Below are 24,224 nucleotides of genomic sequence, written 5' to 3' on the forward strand. Positions count from 1 at the left end.
CTTAAAAATGTAGGACTTTATTTATTTATTTATTTATTTATTTATTTCCTGGCCAGGAAATTAACAAAAAAAAAAAGGTCCTACATTTTTAAACCTTCTCCAAGGCCTCGCTGGGCCTGGGAGACAGCCTCTCCCAAGCCCCAGCAAGGCCTTGCAGGACTCTAGGGCCCCGCTGGGGCCTGGGAGACTTTGTAGGCAAGAGGTGCACCATGTTAAGAACTGCATTAAGCACACTTAGGCTGCTGTGCACTGCTTTCACTCTCATCACTCCATCCTATGGAATCCTGGGATTTGTAGTTTGTTGTGGTGCCAAGGCTGGGCTTTGAAATGTCAGGCATCAGAGAGGCAAAAGGCTTGGGCTGCATCTACACTGGAGAAATCATTTGGTTTGAGACCACTTTAACTTGCCTCGGCTGAATGCTAGGGAATTCTGGGAATGGTGGTCCCTTTGCAAACTGACTCACACTCACACAGCTAGGACTTTGGATGATGATGATGATGATGATGATGATGATGATAATAATAAATGTGGAAGGTCCCTTGCAAACTCACTCACACATCTAGGAAGCCAAAAACACACACACCCTGGCCCAGAGAGGCCTACCTTTGGTCCTCTCCTTTCCCTTTTGCTGCTGCTGCTGCTTTTGTTGCAGCTGGGGCTGCCCTCCGCTCCAGTCCTTTGCCGGCCCAGGAAGTAAACAGAGGAGAGCTCCTCCTCTTTAACCTGGGCGGCCAATGGGGGCAGAGAGCTGGAACAGCCCCGCCCCTGCCAGCAGTCATAGACTACTGAAGCAGGGGGCGGGCTGTTCCGCTATTGGCCAGCCAGGCCCAGCCTGCCAGACAATAGTAGGTGGCCCTCCAGCGCGCCCGGGAAGATTAAATGTGAGTGTGGGCGCGTGGAGGCGCGGGGCTCAGCACAGGCAGCAGGCCCAGCTTGCAGAGGCGAACTGCGGCGGTGGCGGCAGCAGCAGCCAGAGGAGCAGCCACAGCAGGGCCACCCAGCGACGGCTGCAATGGTGGTGGCGGCGGTGGCGGCCACAAGAGCGGCCAAAGGCGCCGCCATAGCGGCACAATAACAAAGCCCAGGGGCGGGGGCAAACCTGGGGGTGGGGGGCAAACTGTACCGTGACCATGCAGACGGTCCAAAAGCGGGAAATTCCCACCCCCCCGCCGGGTTATGGCAAGCCTAAATGTAACGCCTGTGACCCAACCCTGTTGTGTCTGAACTGTGGTGACTGGCTGACCTATTACTTAGAAGGTCCTCTTTGCAGTGCAGACTGCAGCTCCAGAAATTTCTGATATTTGCCCCTGAAGAAGGCCAAATGGTGATAAGGCCAAAACATGTCAGGCTTTTAAAGAAATATAGTCAGCCCTCCATATTAGTGGGAGTTAGGGGTGCAGAACCCCAGCAAAAGTTGAAAAAACATTAATGTTTCTAGGTCTCCAAACTCACATGCTACAGACTCTTGTCAACAGTGTCAGCCCATCACTCCGTTTCACACCTGATTTTAAACTGCTTTTCAGCTCATAGATCTTCTCTCACCACTCCTGTTCTTCCCAGTCCATTTCCTCTCAACCTCCTGTCCTTCCAAAAGAACCTTCCAGGTTTTAAACCACTTTCCACTCTTTCGATCTCTCACTCCACTCCTATTCATCCCAGCCCATCACCTCTCAATCTCCCATCCTTCCAAAAGAACCAGCCAGGAGGTTGATAAGATTGTCATATTTAGTAGCTTGCTTTATTTTTACACTTTAGGTAACTGCCAGTTGGTTTGGAATGACAGTCGGGAGAAGAATGCTGAGAGAACTATGCCTATAATTTTCTGCACATTTGTTGTGTGCTTTCAAGTCATTTCCCTTAAGGTGACCCTAGAAAGCCAGCATGGTGTTTGAGTGCTGGACTGTGACTCTGGAGACCGGGTTTTGATTCCCAGCTTGGTCACAAAGTCACACGCTCTCAGCCTAAGAGAAAGCAATGGTAAACCTCCTCTCAACAAATCTTGCCAAGAAAACCCTATTATAGGTTCACCTTAGGATCCTTGTAAGTCGGAAACAACTTGAAGGCACATAACAACAAAGATGATCCTATCACAGGGTTTTCTTGGCAAGATTTGTTCAGATGGGATTTGCCTTTGCCTTTGCCTTCTTCTGAGCCTGAGAAAATGTGACTTTACTAAGGTCACCCAGTAGGTTTCCATGGCTGAATGGGGATTCAAACATGGCCTCCAGACTTATAGTCCAGTGCTCAAACTACCATTTTGGTTCTACACATTTACCTAGGAATACAGTATGTTCTACTAGGGTTTGCTACTAAGTAGGCAGTCATAAGATTTTGCTGTAAATAAACTATGTGCAGGTGACCAGAATAGATGTTATTTCATTTTATTATCAGTTGATGGACACATTTCTAGGTAACTGTGGTTTTAAAAAATGCCCAAGCTGAGGCACAAGAATTTCCAAGTGTGAGAAAAACAACACAACTTGTATGTTGACCATCATGAAGAATAATACAAGTATTGTGCTGCATATAATAATATGCAAAATAACAGAACCAGCACTTGAGATGCATAGTTATCTATGTACATATTTCCTGAGACAATTTCATTAAATGCTAAAAGTAGAGACTGTGTTCAGAGCTCGGAAAAATATCTTTTTTACTACAGTTCTTACTATCTTCCAGCCAACAATGCCATTGGTCCCGCTGCTGGAGATTTCTGGGACTTGTAATCCAAAAATTAACTTTTACAAGTTCTGCCCATGCCGCCACATAGATAAAAATTCCAGTCAGACCAAAGCTCCTTAAAGTTGTGAAATCCAAACATTTGGTTCTCTGGAACCATGGGCAGTGTCTAAGCTGAGAGCTTCCAGTCTCAGCAATGGTTTTGTAGTTAAATTATCTACCTTTCCATCTGCCTAGCAAACAAATCCTAAAATGGCACAGATTTATTTTTTTCAATTGCTTTTCTGTATGTCTCCTACTCTTTCTCACAGGAACAAAGGAAGCTTCCATTTACTAAGACAGATTATTGGTCCATCTAGCTAGTGTTTTCCACAATGACTGGCAGTAGCTTTGCAGGTTTGTTTTTAATAATACAATAGTCTTCCCTTGTTTTTCCCAGAAGTGCTAGGAATTCAACTGTGTTTGTGTGTGTGTGAGAGAGAGTGGGATGGGGAGAGAGATGTATGCTTTCTGTTGCTATTGTTAAATAAATCAGGGTCAGATACCCTTGCCAATCTTTTGCAAATTGTCCAGAGACCCACCAAACCTACCTTCTGCCCACCCTTGGACTGCAAGATAACCTCTAGATGTGTCTAGTGGGGTTTCAAATTATCCAAGTTCTAGATGAGTTCCTCACCTCCGGATCTGCATAGCCTCCTCGTTGTCAGGTCTGAAAAACTCATAATTCTTGTAGGTCTGGACGGCCTCCCGACGATACTGTCCGACATTGAACACTGGGGGAGATGAAGACTAGGATGGCCTGGGTTCTTCAGGGAGTCCCTTCAACATCTGCTCAAGAGGCTTCCCACTTTGTGCCCCAGTCTAGGGTTCCACCCACTTTGAAGGGGCCCCTTCTTCTCCCCCATTACCTTTCGTAGGGATGCCAATCCAGTTGAGGTAGCGGGTGAGCTTTTTGGAAATGTAGGTTTTTCCACGGGCCGGCAACCCCACCATGATCACCATGGTTGGTGAATTGGTGAACTGTGGCACGGAAGCTGTAGAAAGGGGAACAAATGAGGCCTTTGAGCAAAATTAAAGCTTGGGGAGAACAATTATGACAATGATGAGAATGACAATTAGTTTTTTTTTTTAATTTCTATCCAGTATTTTTCTCAATAGCAGCTTACAAATAATTAAAATCAGTACAGGTTGAGTCTCCCTTATGTGGAGTTCCAAAATCCAAAATACTCCAATATCCAAAATTGTCCACATGGTTGGCTGAGATAGTAACACCTTTGTCTTCTGATGGTTCAATGTACACAAACTTTGTTTCATGCACAAAATTATTAAAAATATTGTATAAAATTTACCTTCAGGCTATAAGGTGTATACAAAGCACAGATCAATTTCATGTTTAGACTTGGGTCCCATCTCCAAACTAGGTCATTACGTATATGCAAACATTCAGAAATCCATAAATAAATAAATAAATAAATAAAATGTTAAAAAATCAGAAACACTTCTAGTCCCAGGTATTTCATATAGATGAGATTCAAACTGTATAGAAATCCCTGTTAATGGGTCTGCCATAAGTCAACAGGCAACTTGAAGGCACATACACATACAGAGTGAGAGATTGCACTACATGCATTTGTTACTTGCCTAGCAAACTTTTTGGATGAACTGGAAGGACTGATGGGGACATAGACACAAGAAGTAGCATAAGCAGTTGTGGGAAGGGGAAATTTGTAGTCTTCCTGCCCTGCAACCATGGATGAGATCTAAGTAGAGGACACATTCCTGTGAGCTGGGGGCTTAATTAATTCATTATAAACTGGGATGGTCATGTCCAAATTTCCCTCATGGGAAAAGATTATTATTCCCTCTGGCCTGATGTTGTCTAAAATAGATTCTCTTTTTTTGCATTGTGAAATACACCCCATGCACCCGGCATGTTGAGAAGCAGAAGAACGGCTCCAACTCACATCCTCTACGTTGCTGCAGGCGCTTGCTGGTCCGGGGAATCCATACTTTCTGTAGGGGAGTCTGTGTGAGCTCCCCAAACTCTCCTGAAGACATCCTGCCTGTTTGCTGTCCTGTTCTGCCAAACTGGACTGTCTGGCTCTTCCCAAGGGAGGCTCCTTCTTACTATGGTTTCTCTTGTGTTTGCGCATGCAAGTTAAGAGAGGTTCACCATGGGACAGGGTGGCCGTTGAACTCCCACCTCTGTGTACACTGCAGATCACTTGCAGATAAACTTCTTCTGTCCAAACACACCTCGCTGTTCAGGAGAGAAAGTATCCCTGCCTGTTGTCTTTTGGAGAGTTGCCAATGTAAGGGACTGGTGATACCTAGCAATGGAAAGTCCCCATGCTTTTCCCTTGCCTTCCTAATCGACGTAGTTCGTCTGAACCAGAGCCTGGAAACATTGCTGGCTGGAAAATTCTGGGGGTTATTGTCCAATGAAAATGTAATTTTCCCAGTGTCGAGTAAATAAATAAATAAATAAATACTGTAAATAATAATATAATATAGATTAGCTTAGCAATGCAACAACCAGTCACAGGCCAAAGAGTATCAAGCAATGAGATGCTGGCAGGGAAAGGTTGGACGTTCCTTTATGGCAGTTAGGAAATTCAGTTAGGGTTCTGCTGAGTCCAAGTGAAGGATGGGGTTTTACGAGTTCCAAAGGGGAACTAAGAGTTATAGCCAGAGTTGAGGGCTTTTAACCAGACAGATACTCCAGGTTAGGGAGTTATCATTAGGAATAACCTGTGGGTTAAATTTTTCTTGAGTGGCAGGATAGGGCTTAGGGAAACTAAGCAAGGGAAAAGGGCAGGCTGAATGCCCTTGAGAACCAATAACATTGACACACTGTAAAGGGTTGACTGGTTTGCAACAAAGGACTTTATCACACCAGCAAGATCCCACGGGAAAACAGGAGTTAAACGCAATATAACATGATGATAACCCAGAAATGCCCAAAGTTTATCACACAACATCACAGTTAACGTGAAATAACACGAAGTTAATCCGAGCACAAAGCAGAGGAAACTAGCAGCTTTTTAAAGTGGGAACAAACTGAATTTAAAAAGCTGTTGGGTTCCTTCGCTTTAACTGCAGATTAATTTCACGTTATTTTGTTTTAGTAGCAATTAGTGTGATAAACTTTCCGAATTTGCAAGTTCTGTTTAAAATTGAATTTAACTTAACTCTCGTTTGACTTCCGTTTTCTCGCGGGATCTCACTAGTGTGATAAAGCTCAAAGTGACATCTAAGAAATACCAGTGCCTGAACAATTGTTTATATTAAAGCTATTTAAGTAACATCTGTTTAAATCGTCTGTTTAATAAAGTTCAGAGTTTATGTCAATAAAAGCTTATCTACAGTTTAAATTTACAACCACGCTACCATCATGCCTACACAGTAGGGTAAAAACCAGAGAGGGTTTTAAAAGGGTCAGCTCAAGTTGGGGGACCAACTTATGTAAGTATATATTTTGGTGGCAGTTTAAAGAGAGTGTGCGTCACATAATATATTTTGGTGGCAGTTGTGGGATAAGAAAGTCCAGGCTGCTGTCAACCTAAAAGAACAGTGGTTTGGAAAATTTAGAATGGTTGTGACAATACTGTGTAAGATAGGTGGGATGTGTATTGCTTTCCAGATGTTGTTGGACTACCACTCCCATCAGCCATAGTAGCCAGCACAGCCAATCCTGAGGGATTTGGGGAGCTTCAGTTCAACAACATCTGGAGGATGAAAACTTGCTCAACCTGATGTAGGAGGTGGCAACCTGCTTTCCAAACCAAAGCTGCCCTGTGTAACATCTACAGAAAGGCCACTTGATACATCTAGGATTCTAGGTACTTCTTGCTTCAGGAAATAGCAGGACACACTACTAGATTCTATGTTGACTGCCACATTCATATTATGTTCCTTGCGGTGTCATCATAGCCACACAGATTCAAAGGCAACCCTCCTCTCCCTCAAGTCTTCTTAAAAGGGGAATATAACTGAGTATGCTTCAGTGTAAATAAGAATGGCAGAGCATTTAATTGTAGATCATTTTTAAATAAGAATTTCCAGATAGTCACACATTTCTTCATAGTCCAAATGGAAATAATTTGAATGTAAAAAAAAAAAAACAGGAGAAAATAAAAGTGACAGATTTGTCCATGCATTCACAGGGCTTCAAGTGCTTAACTCTAAAAAAATCTGCCTGTTGAAGCAGGGTCAGCCCTGATTAGTATGTGGATGGGAGACCACCAATTAATACCAGGTCTTGTAAGCTATATTTCAGAGGAGGGAACTGGCAAAACCCCTCTGCATATTACTTGCTCAAGAAAACCCTATGAAATTAATGGGGTTGCCATAGCTCAATAGGTGATTTGAAGGCGCAAATGTAGACACTATTCAGCCATGTTAATGCTTTGACTTAAGGTTGTCAGGGTTTTTTGCTCCCTTTAACACCTACATGGCAGGAAGGTAGAATGTGATCCATTTCATGCTAGGATCTGCAATACTTCATAAATTTGCCCAGTGCAGATGGATGAAAATTTCATTTCAGTTTGTTTTCTGAAGATGTTGCCAAAATTCAGATATCATACAGAACTTTAAAAGTTTTGAAAAAAATGTGACATAGAAGGAAGAAAAACTGATGGATTTTGCACATCCATGGCTGTAGATAATATAGTGATCTGCTATTGATTCCCTAATTTTAGGTCTAATTGGTCTAAAAAAGACCAATGGATGGGTCCTAGAGCAAAACTCCCTAGAAGCAAAGATGGCTAAACTGAGGTTGTTGTATCATGAGAAGAAAGGACTCAGTCCATGTATCTACAAGAGCTGAGCAGGGCAGTTGAGAATAGGGTGACTTGGAGGTCTCTCATTCATAGAGTTGCCCTAAGCCAAAATTGACTTGAAGGCAGTTAAGACACACACATCAATTCTCTTCTTGGTTTTGTGAGATAGAAATTCAGGGCTTGCAAGGGCTTGGGAACAGTGTGGTGGTGAGAGGAATGCCCTTGAGTCAACATTGGAGACCATGTCAGAGATACCAACCTGTACACACTGTCCAGGTCTGCATATGCCATGGACCCATGCCAGAGTGCCCAATCATGGGTTAGTAGACTTTAGTTTCCTGGTGAGGTTCTCTGAGGACTCAACTTTCCATTTGGCAGGATTATTAGAGAGGAGAAATTTCAGTGTTAGAGGCTTATACTGGAAGGGATTGTGGGGAATTCTGTGCAGTAAGTTTTGGCACCTTCAGAGGCAACTATGCATTTTCAGTTTGCCCTCAGTGGATATGAGGCCCATGTGGTGTAGTGGTTTGCTCTGGGCTGGCATTTAGAGATGATCTCAACTCATCTCCTTATTGAGCCATGAAACTCCCAGTATTACCTTGTTGTTGTTGCTGTTGATGTTGTTGTTGTGTGCCTTCCAGTAATTTCCGACCCTAAGGCAAACCTATCATGGGGATTTCTGGGACTGAGAGTGTGTGATTCACCCAAGGTCACCCAGTGGTTTTCCCTCCCCAGATTCCAACACTCAAACCACTACACCATGCTGGCTTGACCTTAAGCTATGCTAAGTCTCTCCCTCATTCTTTCTCTCTCAACCTTTTCTCTGCATATCTACCTTTTAGGTTTGTTGTAAGGCTAAAATGGGCAGGACAATTATGTATGTTGACTTGACTTCCTTAAGTAAAAAGTACCATATAAATGTAACCAATAAATTTAAACAATACAAGGATTATTGTTATCTACCAGAGTTTGCTTTTTGCTCTAATTGCCTTCAGCATATTGCTTTGCTGCTGTCTCTTAGAACAGCAATAAACAATAAACTACCCTATAAAGGGAGAAGAGTTTTCAAGAGTCCTTCAATAACATATTGACTAACCCCCCAAGGCCATTTGAGTGACATTATTCCAGATCAACCTAAAAAGAGTGCCCCAATAAAGCAGTAAACGTTTAAACCCAGAAGCAGATGAAAGGCCCTCCCTCCATCCCAAATGCTACTAGGGGGAGAAGGTGAATTGTGCTAAATGGACTGAGGCTTGTGCAGGGCAAATTGCCAGTAGATTGGATGAAGAATATACAATTTACTCAGAATAGGAACAACAATAGCATCCAGTTCTAGATCTCCCCAGATAATTATTTCACTAGAACAATTCCTGAAACAGTAGAATGGGCAAAGTTGCAACTGAGTTCAGTAGAGTATCACAGACTGGAAGCTGAGGTTGAAAACTAAACTTTAGACATACTTTTGGGTATTGGAGTATTACGGAATGTATATATGTATTAAGGAATTTATATATGACATAACCTCCAATATTAGACAGATGAAAACTGGGGCACAGATATTGTGACCAAGCAATATCAGAGTGTGACTAAAAGGGCAAAAATTAATCATAAAGAAAAATGGACAACCAAGGAGAGGCTGCAGCAATTTGCTTTTGTCTGAATCTCCTGGGAAGGAGGAGATTATGGTCCCTTCTCTTCCCGTCTGATCCCAGCACTTCGAACTCAGCTTGCAGCATCGGAAGTAAGCTAAGGACAAAGAGGGAATATGGGAGGAGAAACTGGGACATTTTAAAAGCAGCTGAAAAAAAAACACGACAAGAGATTGGAGGGTATGATATGTATATTTAATTATTATGGTTTCAGCTATTTTGTTGTATTTTGATTGTGTTTAAGGGGATACTTTGTTTTTAAAAAAAACCTCATCACCCATTTATTCCTCTTTGGGAGGGAGCATGATACACATCTCAACAGCCAGGCCTGGGCCTTCCATTAGAGACAGAGTGAATCACTCGCCTTAGGAAGCATGGCTGGGATGTCAGAAAAGCCAGCAAATTGTTAGTTATGTTGTTGTTATTGTTTTTTACAAGCCAGGAACAGTTAGAAGATTTTGTGGGGTTTTCTGCCTCAAATAACAATACAATTTGACTGGCCTTGGGCACTGAATACTTGGATTAGGTGAGTGAAGTATGTGCCATTCTGATGCTTTGCCACAGGCAACATAACAACTTGGACCAACTTTGATGCCAGCAGCAAAGTTGTGGTTAGCTTTGCCAGACTGAAAACAGGAGACCTCCTGTACCTTTAATGGATGTGCAGAAGAAGGGATTTCATCAGGTGTTGTTTTTATTTAGTGGCATGACAACTAACACCTGCCTTTCCTGTCGTTGTATCTTTTAAGTTGTTTCTGACTTGTAGCAACCCTATCACGGGTTTTTCTGGAGCTGAGAATGTGTGACTCAGCCAAGGTCACCCAGTGGATTTCCATGGCTGAATGGGGAATCCAAGCCTAAAACCATCAAAGAAAAAGAAGCTTCACTCTAGTTTTTAGTATAGCAAACTGAGAACTTTTAGTGTACCGTATATTGTCTAGTAGCCTGTATGCAGAAGCAACACCAAGCACAGCTTGGATTAAAATAAAGGACACCAACACTCTGACATTTAAATCCAAGCTATATTTTGTGCATCTTTGTATGTTGTTGTGCCTTCAAGTCATTTCTGACTTATGGTGACCCTAAGGCAACCCCATCATGGGGTCTTCTTGGCAAGGTTTGCAGAGCATAATAATACTCTGCACATCCACAGCACATGTGTCTGTATCCTTTCAGCAAGTAACATTTCCCAGCTCTCTTTGGCTTGCTATCTCCTGAAATTGTTCTGGGCCAAGAAATACAAGATACCTTAGGTAGTTCAAGCACACACTGAGGGCTTTAACTCAAGTTAACAAGTGACAGAAGAAAAGCGGAAGAGAAGGAACCTGTATACCCAGGAATTGGAGATCTCCCATCAGGGTTCAAAGCTCTTGATGTCTTCCCATAGTAGAAATGAAGGAATCTGACCCTTCGTAGTTCCAGCTTGCAACACCATCAGTGTCTTTAAACAATACATTATCATAGACAGGATCCTCCAGAGATATTTTGCTGTCTGAGGTTGAACACCAAATGGCACCACCTACATCATGATGCACAGCATCCCAAACAAGGCATGTTTTGGCACTCAAGTCATAAAAAACTACAAACATTTCTCTCCACATCCTTGGTTGTAAAAGTACACTAACAACTAAGTAAACAAAATAAAGAGTTTCTACACTGACCAATGCCCCAAATACGCTGCCTGAGGCTTCATCTCACCCAATGGGAGGGCTAGCTCTGACAAGGGAACATTTTGTCCATTTGTGGAGTTACTAGGTTCCCTCCCTTGTTTTCCTCTAGATTTCTAACAGTCAGCCTTGTTGCTGTCCACTTGGACATGTCCCTACCTGGGATTTTGATTGGTTTTTCCTCCATTGCTGCTCGGTCTTCCCTAGTTGCCAGGAGCCGTGGCATGGCGGGATCTGTCATCTAACTACCACCCGGCAGAAAGCAAGGATCTCTCTTGGGTTCAAGTTTCATGCTGGGGGTGTCATTCACAGCCGCCACTGAGCCAGAGGCAAAACAATCCAGGGAGTCTTTCCAAAAGGAGCCAAGTGGCCTTGACAGAAAGGTCAACTCTAATATTATCCTTGCAGCTGGAATGGAAGAGAGGGGGAGGCACAGAAAGAAGCACTGGGCCCAAGGAGGAAGGGCTCTTGTCAGGGTGGCTGGATTTCTGGGGAACCCCTTTTACCAGCCACCCTGACAAATGGGGCAAATGTGTTTTGCAGGCTGCGTGTGGCCTCTGGAACCCACACCTTTCTCCTCTGTGTTGGCTTTTAAACAGTGTTGGAGGACTCCACCATAAATTTCCCATGGCACATGCCGTTTGTATACTGCTGGCAAGTTAGCACGTGTGGGTCTTTTGTGTTGTCATGTGCCTTCAAGTCGTCTCCAACCTATAGCGACCCAAAGGGGTCATCTGAGGCTGAGAGATTGTGACTCGCTCAAGGTCACCCATGAGCGTTCCATACCAAACAGGGAATCAGACCCCAATCTCCAGAGTCCTAGGAACTGAGCAGATGGACAGGGAAAACTGAGCTGATCCCAGTTTTTATGAAAGCTAGTGGAAGCCTCACCGTCTGCATGGCTTGCTCCGAAGGTGGCCAAACACCCACAGGCAGTCTGAACCATGAGGCATCAAGCCGTACCTCTCTGGGTTTTCTTCCCCTGCCTGCCCCTCCATGAACATCCACCATAGCACAAAAACATCACTTGAGGCCAGCAATTACTCTGTCTTCCTGCACAGCTGCCATCCCATTGAATGCCCCGTGTGTGACCGACCACAGTTGCACGAGTGATGCGCTGCCCATATTTCGAACTTCAGTTCCCAGAAGCCTCAGTCAGCTTGGCCAACAGTCAGGAATTCTGGGAGCTGAAGTCCAAAGCATCAGGGAACCAATGTGTGGGAACCACTGGACTAAGAGAGTGTGAAAGATGCTTATAACTCCAGCTCCCACTCTTGAAATGAGATTCCACCTAAACATGAGGAAGAACTTCCTGCCAGTAAAAGCTGTTCGGCAGTGGGACATGTTGCCTCAGAGTGTGATGGAGTCTCCTTCTTTGGTGGCTTTTAAACAGAGGCTGGATGGCCATCTGTCAGGAGTGCTTTGATTGTATACTCCTGCATGGCTGGGGGTTGGACAGGATGGCCCTTTTGGTCTCTTCCAACTATATGATTCTATAGTGCCTTAATGTGCCCAGAGTGACACATTGGCAAAGCACAATCATGAAGCCCCTCCTTTTCCCTTATGCCCCCGTTGGACTGTCTGTTTTGTGTATGTTTTAATTACATCCATTGCATTATTGGTGACCTGCTGTGTTTGTTGTATTTTCACATCATTAGGTGTGTGACAGGTTGATGGTACAGCTGGCCACTCATGCGCCTCTATGCTCAAAATGGAAAAAAACATATAGTGAGCGCTGACATCGGTGGCTGCATCTCACCAGTTCTAATGTTTCCATACAGTGCCTGGGCTTTCCCACATTCCTGCATTCAGGCCATGCGCCATGAGCATTTTCAGCATTAAAACAGAGTATTAGTGCTTCTTTTTGCTCTGTTTTTCCCCCCAGAGTGCAGCGTCATGTTGGTTTCAGTTCGGTTTGGCACCATACAACATCTGAAAAGGTAGCTGTTATGTCAGTTTGAAGTGGCTTTGTTTGTTTTGCTGACAATCCTCTAGTCCTATGCTCAAACCACTTACACTACATGGGCTCTCCTCTTTTGTGTAGCTTCTCTTAATTCCAGTTGCATTAGACTATCATACCCATCATGCCCCCTATTTGGCCATTTTGGGTGGAAATGATGAGATATGGAATTGAGAACATCTGGAGGGCAGGAGGTTGAAGAAGGCTGTTCTTGCAAGTCTGACATGGAGAATCGGGTGAAGGCTGGCATCTGGAGCGAAGCTTGGTCAAATGGAGGTGAACCCTAGTGGTGCCTGACAGGGGTTGAAGATGACCCTTGTGCCTCAAAAGAGAACACAGTGGGCCCTTGTTATTCGCTGGGATTTAGTTTGCAAGATTTCTTAAGGAAGCATTTGCCTTTGCCTCCCTTTGAAGCTGAGGGAGTGTGCCTTCCTAAGGTGGGCTAGTTTGGTACAAAAGGGGTTTGCCACTACTCTCTTGCTTCCTCTGGGTTTGAGAGAGTGCGCCTCTTGCCCAGGGTCATCCAATAGGTCTTCATGGCCAAGCAGGGATCCAAACCCTGGCCTCACAGCATCGTAATCCAATGCTCAAACTACACCATACAGGCTGCCTTGGAACAATACCCCGATTTAAAAACAAAACCTATTCATGAAACAGCTTATATTATATCATATATATATACAGTATATTATGTATCCTGCCTTGAATCCCACTGTGGGAGAAAGGTGGGATATAAATCATGGAAATGAATAAATAAAACAAAATGTGTGTAGAATATTATTTTGTACACATATATTCATGTATATATATGTATATATATTCATATATATGTACAAAATAATATTCTACACACATTATATATATATACACATATATATTACTTTATATATATATATATATATATGTATATAACATTAATGTTATATAATATGTATTTAAATTTTATATATATGTTTTATATATATATATATATATATATATATATATAACTTTCTGTAAGCTGCTCTGAGAGCATTTAGGTCTGAAGAGCAGGGTATAAATACAATAAATAAATATTATATGTATTATATATATATATGTATGTATGTATATATATATAATTTATTTATTTTATACTATATAATATTGTACAGTTTATAATATAATATGTGATATTATGTATCTACAGTATTAAAATGACAATCCAAGCCCGAGTGATTCAATCTGTTCTCTATGGTTCCTTATGCTATCTACTCTCCCACTCAGAGCCGGAAGTGAGGGTGCGCGGGCGGGAGTAGTTCTCCCTTCGTCCTTTTTGCTTGGCGCGTTCTGCTGCCGGAAGTGACGTCGGTGCGGGGGTTCCCTTAGCGCCTGCCTGGGAGGGGGAGGAGGATGAGGCTGCTGAGCTGGAACGTGAACGGGCTCCGGGCGTGGGCCGGGGCCGGGGCGCTGAGGCCGCTGCTGGAGTCCTTGGGGGCGGATGTCATCTGCCTGCAGGAGACCAAGGTGACACGTGAGTGGAGGCATTTCCTCAGGGCTGGAGGGAGGGTTAGCACAGGGGCAAGCTTTAGAGCAGTGCTTCCCAGACTGTCCCCTTTGGACTTCATCTCCCAGAAGCCTCAGCCACGTTGCTCAATAGCGTGGGATTCTGGGAGCTGAAGTCCAAAACCCCTTAAAAGAGCATAGTTTGGGGACCACTTCAGCCGACAGCAATGTTTGTCGAACGTTGTGCATTTAGATATTTTGAACTTCTCCTCCCATGATTCCTGCCTGTTTGCTAGGATTCTGGGAGCTGAAGTCCCAAGACCAAAGTTTGGGAAGCACTGCCTTATAGAACCTTATCCCATTTCCAGTATATCAGTGGTTGGTTCCCCCAAACTGTGCCCTTGAAGAGATTTTGGACTTCTTTTAAATGAAGCACATCTGTTGGGGCAGCAGACCCTAAAAACCACACAGAGGCTGTGAATTCATACCAGCCATATTTTAACAGTGCAATAGATATAGATACATTGTGCCAAAGGATCTGTTGGCACCTTTGAGGATAACTGTGTGAAAGAAGATGTAGCACAAAGCTTTTGTAGACTAGTGTCTAATCTCCACTGCAGAAATGATGCAGTTTGACTCCACTTTAACTGCCATGGCTCCGTGTTACAGGTTCTTGTGAATTGTAGTAGTTTGTGTGACACCAGAGGTCTCTGACACAGAGGAAACTAAATATCTCACAAAAAGTACAAATCTGAGAAATCCGTAGCATTGAGCCATAGCAGTAAAGTGGTGTCAAACTGCGTTATTTCTGCAGTGCAGATTAGACCTAGGGCTACTTCCTTAGATGGATGTCGTTAAAACATACACAAATCAGATAGTCCCAATAGGGAGGCTTGAGATGAAGGCGAGAAAGAGGACATGTATGGGAGGGGGCTCCTTGATTGGGCTTTCCCATTGTGTCTCTGGGCACATCAATGCGCTGTATGGGTAGTATATAGCTTGTGTGGCTGGTCACATGGTGCATTTGATGGGATGACAGCTGGATGGCAAGAGGGAGGTAATTCCCTTCTCAAGTGGTGTGTTCATGTGATGGTGCTCAGAGAGTAGTGGAGTCTCCTTCTTTGGAGGCCATCTGTCAGGGGTGCTTTGATTGTGAATTCCTGCATGGCAGGGGGTTAGAGTGGATGGCCTTTGGGGTCTCTTCCAACTCTGATTCTATGATGTTTATCACACTATGCTCTTAAAGAGGTACTATTCCAGTGTGACTCCTCTAGCAGCCTTCAGTTGACCTCCTGCACCCGCCGCGCCCCCCGCCCCCCCATCCTTCGGCCAGGTCTGGGGGGGGGGATTGTTTGGGATGGGCAGTTTTAAGGAGCTGAACTTCTCTGCCTGAGAATTCTAAATACCCCTCCTTAAAACTGCCAATCCCAGCATGCAACAGGAGGCAGCTAGAGGAGTCACACTGGAATAGTACCTCTTTAAGAGCATAGTGTGATAAACATCTATGATTCTACATGTATGGAGAGAGATGGGGAGAAACACCAAGAAGTGCAGTATGGCACTATGTTGTGCAGACTGCCCATGGTTGTTTGGTCTGCCTTTGGAGTGGGCCATGTGGAGAGTGAAGCTGCCACCCACTTTCATGAAAATGAAGACTGGACCAGTTTTCCCTGTCTGTCTGCTTAGCCTCAAGTCTACAAAACTTCATCAAGGGTGATGGAGGTTGCAGTCCAATAACTAGAAAAGTGCTTCTGATGCAGGGAACAAATTATTGTTTTCCAGTATGTCTGTTACCACATTAAATATGTGCCCATTGGATGCAGTTGTTTCTCCTGGAGAATGTCTTAGGTAACAATGCAAGACCAGGGAGCACTCTGAGTATCCCTGGTCTAGAGTGCCATGAATTCTTCAACCCTGACCTAAATGTTGTATTACTAGACCAAAGCCAAGGATTTCTTTCATTCAGCATTTTGTAGCAAAGTAAATTGTTGTGTTGTCATTTCCAATTTATGGAGACCCTCAGGTGAACCTAGCGGGGGGGTTTCATGGCAAGATTTGTTCAGAGGAGGTTTGCCACTGCCTTCACCTGAGGCTGAGAGAGTGTGACATACCCAAGGTCACTCATATTCCCCATTTCTGATACAGCATTTTCTTGCATGGCAGTAAATAGTAAGAATATAAGAAAAGTTCAGATCTACCAGTGTCTTAACTACTTCAGAATTCTGTTTCTACATTGGCTGATCAGATGACAGTGGAAGCCCCTGAAGCAGTACATGAACACAAGACATGAGTTGTTAGACTGCAACTCACAGCATTACTCACCATTAACTACATTGCCTACGGCTGCTGGAAATTGCAGTCCAACATTTAGAAGGCAGAGCCAGCAAAGCATAGTGGTTTGAGTGCTGGACTGTGATTCTGGAGACCAGGATTCAGTTCCCAGCTCAGCCAGTACGTGCCCTTGGGCAAGTCACAGGCTCTCAGCTTCAGGGGAAGGCAATAGCAAACCTCCTCTGAACAAATCTTGCCAAGAAAACCCCATGTTTGGGTTGTCATAAGTTGGAAACAACTTGAAGGCACACAACAACATAACATACTTTGTAAATCTATGCTCCCCATGGCCTCCGTCAGGAAGAAAGAGAGATTTCTTAGTTTTAGTACAGTACTTTGAATCATTGGAAGATAATCCCTACTGATTGATTAAAGGCTGCATCTACACTCCAGTATTAATGCTGTTTGACACCGCTTTCATTGTCATGGTTCAATGCTAATGGAATTCTGGGATTTGTAGTTTCATGAAACATTTAGATTTCTCTGTCAGATAGCTCTAATACAAAACATTCCATATGATAGAGCCATTACAGTTAAAGCAGTGTCAAACTGCATTGATTTTGCAATGTGACATCAGCCTAAGTTTTAAAAAAAATTGCCCTGATATCTTTTTTCCATGTAAAGAAGAAGAAGACTCTTTAAAAAGATTGAAAAAATGCCTCTACCTTGACTATTTTCCCCACATTTCTTCTTTGTTATCAGGAGACCTGCTTGAGGAGCCATTGGCTATAGTGGAGGGCTACAACTCTTATTTTAGCTTCAGCCGAACACGCAGTGGCTACTCAGGTAATGGGGGGCATTAGCAAAAGGAAAGTGACAAGCCTGTACCTGCACCTTGACAGTGGCTTTGTCCCAGGGTTGGCTGCTTTAAACCAGGCTGGTTTAAACCCTATGATTTTTAAAAAACACTCCTGGGTTTTTTAATTGATTATTCATATACATATTTTAAACGTCTGGGTTTTACTGTATTCCATCCTTGTTACTGGAACAGTGATGACTGTTTATGTTTAAGCATTTTAACATTGCTTATTGGCAGTTGCGATTGTTCAACCAGTATCCAGAATCAGTTGTTTCTTTTTAAACGCTTGATTTTATAGTTTAAGAAATGCCATTCAGAAACAAATCCTTCCATTAACATAAGTTCAATAAACCAACTTGCTTTAAAGGAGTGCTTTTAAAAAGAGCAATTATTATTTAAGCTAGTGGCCATAACATCTGAACTGCAGTTTGCTTCTCAGTTTTCTGGTTTAGTCCTATATTGGTGTAGACCTACGCATTAATGCAAAAAACCAAAACAAAACAAAAACTCTGGTTTAAACCGGAAAAGGTGCGTGTTTTTCAAAAACTGCCTTTTTTTCTAACTGTGCTTTATCTGTAGCAGTGCACATGTGAATGTTCAGCTCCAGCCCCTCAGAACACTCCCTTGCATATTTGGGATTGCTGCGTCCAGTCAAAAAGTCAGCTTGTCTCCAACTCTCTCTCCCTTTTGCCCAGAGAGTAAATGGATGGTACTGCCACCTTTCCAGAGCCAAGGACAGCCATCTTAAATCTCTTCTCTCCCAGGTGTTGCCACCTTTTGTAAAGCCAGTGCTACTCCAGAGGCGGCTGAGGAGGGCCTGTCGGGGCTGTGGACCAAGCATGAGGGAGCTGTGGGTTGTTATGGAGACCTGGGGGAATTCACCACAGAGGAGCTCCAGGCACTGGACAGCGAAGGTCGGGCGGTCATCACCCGCCATCGGATTTGGTAAGGATGGGACTTGGGGTGTGTCTACACTGTAGAAATAATGCAATTTGACCCCACTTCAACTGCCATGGCTCCATCCTACAGAATCCTTGGATTTGAAGTATTGTGGCGCAGAGAAGGCTAAAGAGTCTGTCTACAAGTCTCAGGATTCCATAGGATGGAGCTACAGCATTTAAAGTGGTGTCAAATGGCATTACAGTGGGCCCTCCACATTCACAGTGGTTAAGGGCACAGGAGCCCCATGAAAGTGGGAAAACTGCAAATAATAAAATACAGTGGTACCTCGGGATACGAAATACCCAGGTTACGAAATTTCCGGGATACGAAAAAATCCCATAGGAAATAATTGTTCCGGGTTACGAATGTTTTTTCGGGTTACGAAAAAAATTTTGGTGCTTTTCGGCGCTATTTCACACGGAATCGCGGCTTTTCCCCATTAGCGCCTATGGCATTTCGGCTTACAAAGGCTTTTCGGGTTACGAAAGCGGCCGCGGAACGAATTAATTTCGTAACCCGAGGAAGCACTGTACACTATTTTTTTAATGTAAGCACACTTCTCTAGAAATCTCTAGTTCAACTCTATGGTAAATACTAACAGAATTGACCATAGAATTTTGCTAGGGGATTTACAAATGCCTAGAGAGAAGGGATTGTCTAGGAATCCATAGGTCCTCCATCAAAACTCTATGGTCAACCTCGGGAAGAGTTGTGCTGGAGGACCTAGAGATTCCTAGAGGGAACATACTACTGTTGGACCTCTGTATCCGAGGAATTTAGTTCCAAAACATATGGAAGGTAGAGGCTCTCAAGCCCTGGCATAGAAAGAGCTTCAGACTGAGCAGCAAGCCCCTTATTGCAGATGTGTGTTTGCCCCTTTTGCTGCAGCACTTCAGAACAGCAGGAGACCACCCTGACAGTCATCAACGTATACTGTCCCCGTGCTGACCCTGAAAAGCCAGAACGAGGAGACTTCAAGCTGCGCTTCTACCACCTCCTTCAGACCAGGGCGGAGGCTCTTCTTAGAGCTGGGGGGTAAGTGTTGTTTCCTGCACCTGTTTGAATAGCAACATGCCATGAAATCCTATGCACATAAGTCTTGCTGAACTCTCTGAATCTTATTCCTTGGTTGCACTGTGTAAACACTTAAACTAGGAAGCTGGCTAGGAATATATATATATTTGAAAGGCAGGTGGTGGTTGTTTTTAATTTGAAAAATGCTCCCTATCATGTTACATTATATTCAGTCTGGCAGTGCTTAGTTTCTTCGTCAGTGCCCACTCCAAATGCTGGGAGGTAATGTGACCTCCCTTAGAACGTCGGTCTTTTAAGCTAAATGGTAGCTATCATTTTGTCTCTGACTTTAATATGGATATCTTAGGCAAGGGTCTTTCTGCACAGTGGTACTTTGGCTCAGAGGAGCCCCCTGCTTTTGTGATGGGGTTGTGGCTCAGTACACCTACTTGGCCTGAGGAGGCTTCAAGATCAATCTACAGCAAAAAGGATGTCAGTAGGAGGTGCTGAAAGACAACATTTCTTGGATGCTCATTAAAAGCACTGGCAATCGGAGTATGCAGCACTGTGTTATATGGAGCAAGGGGGTGAGTTTCTGAAAACTGCATTTTGTGTTTTTCTATCAGTGGTATCTGAGAACTTTGGCTCTCCAGATATTTTGCCCTGTAGGTCCCACCCAACATAGGAAATGGAATGGGATTGTGGGTTTTGTAGTCCAAAATATCTTGAGGGTCACAAGTTTCACATCCCTGCTCCAGTGCTGGGCTGCAGAACCTGTCCCTCTCAATATTGTTGGGTTTCAGTTCCTTATCAGCAGGGCCAGTGATGAAGGATGATGGAAAAAGTAGTTTTATCAACATCTGGAGGGCTACATTTCCCACCTCTGGCCCAGCATAAGCCGCTTTGCTGTTGGTATTTCCAAATTACAGTTGGCCCTTGATATCTGCTGGGGTTTGGTACCAGGACCACCCCTGTGCTAACCAAAATCCGTGGATGCTCAAGTTCTGTTATATACGATGGGGTAGTAAAATGGTGTCCCTTATATAAAATGGCAAAATCAAAGTTTGCTTTCTGGATTTTTATTTAATATTTTCAGTCTGTGGATGTTTGAAATCAGTAGGTAAGGAGGGCTAACTGTACTGTAATCTTTCTATTGAATATTGAATTCTATTGAATTCTATTGCCAGGAGATGCTTTTGGTTTGCACCATGAGGTTGAGGTATTAATGTGGGAGCGATACCATTTTTACTCATGTCATCCTCTTTCCCCCCCTTCTAGCCATGTTGTCATCATGGGAGACATCAATACTGCACACAAATCCATTGATCACTGTGACCCAGGAGATATGGTGAGCTGGCTTGGAAGTACTGGTGTGTTCACCTTCCTCTCCTAGGGGCAGGAAGGACAGGTCTTAGCAGAGGATTGAAAATATTTAATAATGTAGTAATAGCCATAGATGTGGGTGGGAATTGTGAAATTAGCAAGAGGTTGTGTCAATGTGGGACAGCTAGACAGATCTCTCTACCCACCAAACCCCAGTGGCGGAGGGACAGCAAAATGGAAATTTGTCCTTCCCAAGATAGTCTGTTTCATAGGTAGGGAGGGGCTGTGTGGAATGCAGAGTTGGGTGGAAAAACATTTTTTTAAACCCAGACTCTTGTGTTTTTTGGGTTAAGCCAGTGAGACACACATACACACACACATGGCATTAATGTGTAGGACTACACCAATATAGGGCTAAATCAGAAAATTAAGTAGCAAAATGCTGTTCAGGTGTTATGGCCAATGTCTTAAATAATAATTGTTCTTTTAAAAGTGCACTTAGGATTTATTTCTGCATAGCATTTATTGCACTATAAAATAAATTGATTAAAAAGAATACTGGTCTAATGATGAACAACTGCCAATAAAAGGTTTGGTACCAGGACTCCCCCGTGGATACCAAAATCTGTAGATGCTCAAGTCCCATTAAATACAGTGGCATAGTGAGATGATATCCTTTATATATGATGGCAAAAACAAGGTTTGCTTTTTTGAAGTTATGTATTTTGAATATTTTCAAGCCATAAATCTATGGATAAAGGATCCATGGATACAGAGAGCTAACTATATTATTGTGGTCTCATAGCCTATCCCTAACACTTCCCTTGTCTTCTACAGGAATCCTTTCATGAGCATCCTGGTCGCCGCTGGTTAGACGGTTTCCTGTGGGAGCCAGGGAAAGATTCCCTACATGGAGGACTCTTTGTTGATACCTTCCGCTTTCTCCACCCTACTCAGGAGGATGCCTATACCTGCTGGTGCAACGTGACAGGGTCACGGCACCTCAATTACGGGACCCGCATTGACTACATCTTGGCCGATTGTGCCCTTGTGTTGTCAGAGCTGAAAGAAGCCCAGCTCAGGCCAGAAGTGTTAGGCTCTGACCACTGTCCTGTACAGGCTGTGTTGAAAAGTGTCTGTCTGGGGGCTCCCCGCTGCCCACCCCTTTGTGCCCGTTTCCTGCCTGAGTTTGCTGGCACCCAGCAGAAACTCAACCGCTTCCTGGTGAAAGTGGAACGGAATGGCCTGCCGGAAAAGGGGCAGAAGCGGGACTTGGTGGAACCGAGTGCAGTGATGGAAGTTTCCAAAAAGAGTCGGACTGGCCTGTCACGGAAGGGGCAAGGTGATTTGCGCAGCTTCTTCAAAGTTGGGAACAGCCAGGGTGGCAACACTGACAGTGCTGGGTACCAGTCAGAAATGAACATGTTGCAGAGGGCAGCAGAAGATTTTGGGAAAGAACCTCCTGCTAAGACTGCTGAAAGGACAGCTGATGAACATGGCATGGAGGACGTTGCCACTGTAACCCAGGTGCCTCTTGGGGTTTTGGGAGAGGAGTCCTCTATAGGAGTGACCAATGAGGGAACCAGGAATTGTGAGAAAGATGTAGTTCCCTCCAAGCCAAATCAATCTGCTGCCTTATGGAAATCCCTGCTGCCTGGTCCTGCTCGTCCACCATGCTGCAAAGCCCATGGGGAGCCCTGCGTCCTCCGGACAGTGAAGAAACCAGGGCCTAACTGTGGGCGGCGCTTTTATGTCTGTGCCCGTCCCCTCGGGAAGTCCTCTGATCCCCGTGCCCGCTGTGACTTCTTTCTCTGGGCCAGTCGGGGCAATTCTTAAAAGAGAAGGTGACGTGACATTATAGGATATTGTACCTTTGGTGATTCCAGAATCAAGAAGCAGCACTCTTGCTCTCTAATGGTTAAGACCATGATTGGCCTACCTCTTAAGAAAGAAAGATCCTAATCCCCTGGTAAGCTCTTCCTTACTGCCAGTTAGTCACGTGTGCTCTGGGCAAAATTCTTGTGGGATCCCATTTGGGGTGGGCCTATGGAAGCATGTATTCACACTAGGACACAATGGAGCTTACCTTGAACCACGGAGAAAGTTGAGTAGGCCTTAAAGAGAAATCGGGGCATCATTTGAAGTGTTAGATTTTCATTAAAAAAAGAATCTTCAGCGAATCTCTTGGTGTCAGGGTGCACACTGTCCTTGGAGATGCCTGGACAGGCATATTTGAATCTTTAGTGAGCAATTCAAAATGGCTGTATTGTGGGAATGGTGCAGATTTTTCTTTGTCTCTAAAAGTACCAAACTCCTAATAATATGTCCTTGCTGGGAAATACCCTCTTTTTCTTTGGGGAGGGATGAAAAAGAAACTTTTTTTACTTTTGATAAAATAAAGATGTTGACATTAACACTCCACCTTCTCCCCAGTGTTTTCTCTTTAGGAGGAGAAAGTATTTCTCTCTGAAAAGAATGGGTGAAGCTGGACAGTAGTCCCATGCAACAAACTCAGCTTTGGTTCTGGGAACTTCTGTCAATGCTGTTTTGGTACTTCTGCTCCATCCAAGTGCTCCAGCTACAGTAGCTTAACTTTAGCAGATGGGCACTGCTGCCTTCCACATGTCTCCAGATGTGTTCTTGAGTAGAAAGGGGCATCAAGTGTGGGGTTACATGTGAAGAGTATTGATTCCTGCCTGGTTTTTGCTGGACTGCAAAAACGTAGAACTGTGTATCTAAGGCAGGGGTAGGCAACCTTTTTGAGCTGGGGGCCGGGTTGCTGTCCCTCAGACAACTGGGGGGCCGAAGCCAAAAAAAAAATTAATTAATTATTTTTTTAAAAAAATAAATATATAAATAAACCAGGACAAATGTAGGACAACATTTTCAAATGGAAGACACTTTTTTAAAAAAAATGGAGGACACGCGAAAAAAATTGCTGATTTTTAAAAAAATGTTCATATAAATGCATGTTTCTGAGGTTTCTATAGACAGTTGCCCCCCCAAAGGCCCCAGCGGCAATCGGCGGCAGAACCGGGCTGGGGCCGGTCCCAAGGCCTCATCGGGCCGCATTCGGCCCGCGGGCCGCAGGTTGCCTACCCCTGATCTAAGGTGTCCACTGGGGCCACAAGGGGAAATGGAGTAGGGATAGGTTTAGGCATTTTAGTGCTGTAGCTCAAGATGAACAGACAGTAGTACATGTAGGGGCCTATTGGTAAATCTCTGGGTAAATTGTAATAGCTCAGCAAGGGTTTCTCAGTTGCTTAGCATCCACTTTTTTTCTCCTGTTTTCTTCAGAGTTGAGCTTAAAATAAGAAAGCTTAGAGGTTGAACCAGAAGTAATTCTAGGGGGGAAGGCAGCATGGCCTCAAGTTTGCAGCTGAAGCTAAGTTTCTGCCCATCTGCAGCTTAGGAAGAAATATTAAACTTCCTGACTCCAGCTTCTAGTGCTTTGCTCCCCCCTGCCTGGGCTCTCACCTAGGTTCTTTTTTGTGTGCATACCCCAATAGCCTTTTGCAGCCCTGTGAAGCTGCTGTCTTTCCCTGTGTGCTGTCACCTAATATGGATAACCATCTGGAGGAACTCTGCTAGCCTAAGCATAGATTTTACAAAGT

General features: G+C 44.0%; 2 protein-coding genes across 9 annotated transcripts in view; one reads left to right on the forward strand and one right to left on the reverse strand.

Moving 5' to 3' along the window:
• PFKFB1 (6-phosphofructo-2-kinase/fructose-2,6-biphosphatase 1) overlaps nt 1-11,083 on the reverse strand; it is a 23,161-nt gene extending 12,078 nt beyond the window's left edge. Inside the window, exons 1-3 of one of the 8 annotated variants that reach the window (XM_042449285.1) lie at nt 10,937-11,083; nt 3,589-3,714; nt 3,357-3,453 (exon numbers count right to left, since the gene is read on the reverse strand). In XM_042449285.1, the coding sequence (XP_042305219.1) occupies nt 3,357-3,453; nt 3,589-3,714; nt 10,937-11,018 (305 nt within the window). In that variant the 5' untranslated portion in view covers nt 11,019-11,083. Of the gene's footprint in view, nt 1-604; nt 854-3,356; nt 3,454-3,588; nt 3,715-4,606; nt 5,054-10,936 lie in introns of those variants that run through there. The other 7 variants (XM_042449289.1, XM_042449284.1, XM_042449290.1 and 4 more) reach the window with 7 other exon arrangements.
• Nucleotides 11,084-14,084: 3,001 nt separating this feature from the next.
• On the forward strand, nt 14,085-23,029 carry APEX2 (apurinic/apyrimidinic endodeoxyribonuclease 2). Its single transcript, XM_042455474.1, has 6 exons — nt 14,085-14,229; nt 17,235-17,318; nt 18,096-18,276; nt 19,162-19,308; nt 20,566-20,635; nt 21,448-23,029. Exons 1-6 carry the CDS (start codon nt 14,109-14,111, stop codon nt 22,444-22,446), a joined length of 1,602 nt encoding a protein of 533 aa, XP_042311408.1. The 5' UTR covers nt 14,085-14,108; the 3' UTR covers nt 22,447-23,029.
• The last annotated feature ends 1,195 nt before the right edge of the window (nt 23,030-24,224 follow it).

This window comes from Sceloporus undulatus, chromosome 2 (genome assembly GCF_019175285.1).
Source record: "Sceloporus undulatus isolate JIND9_A2432 ecotype Alabama chromosome 2, SceUnd_v1.1, whole genome shotgun sequence".
NCBI lineage: Eukaryota > Metazoa > Chordata > Lepidosauria > Squamata > Phrynosomatidae > Sceloporus > Sceloporus undulatus.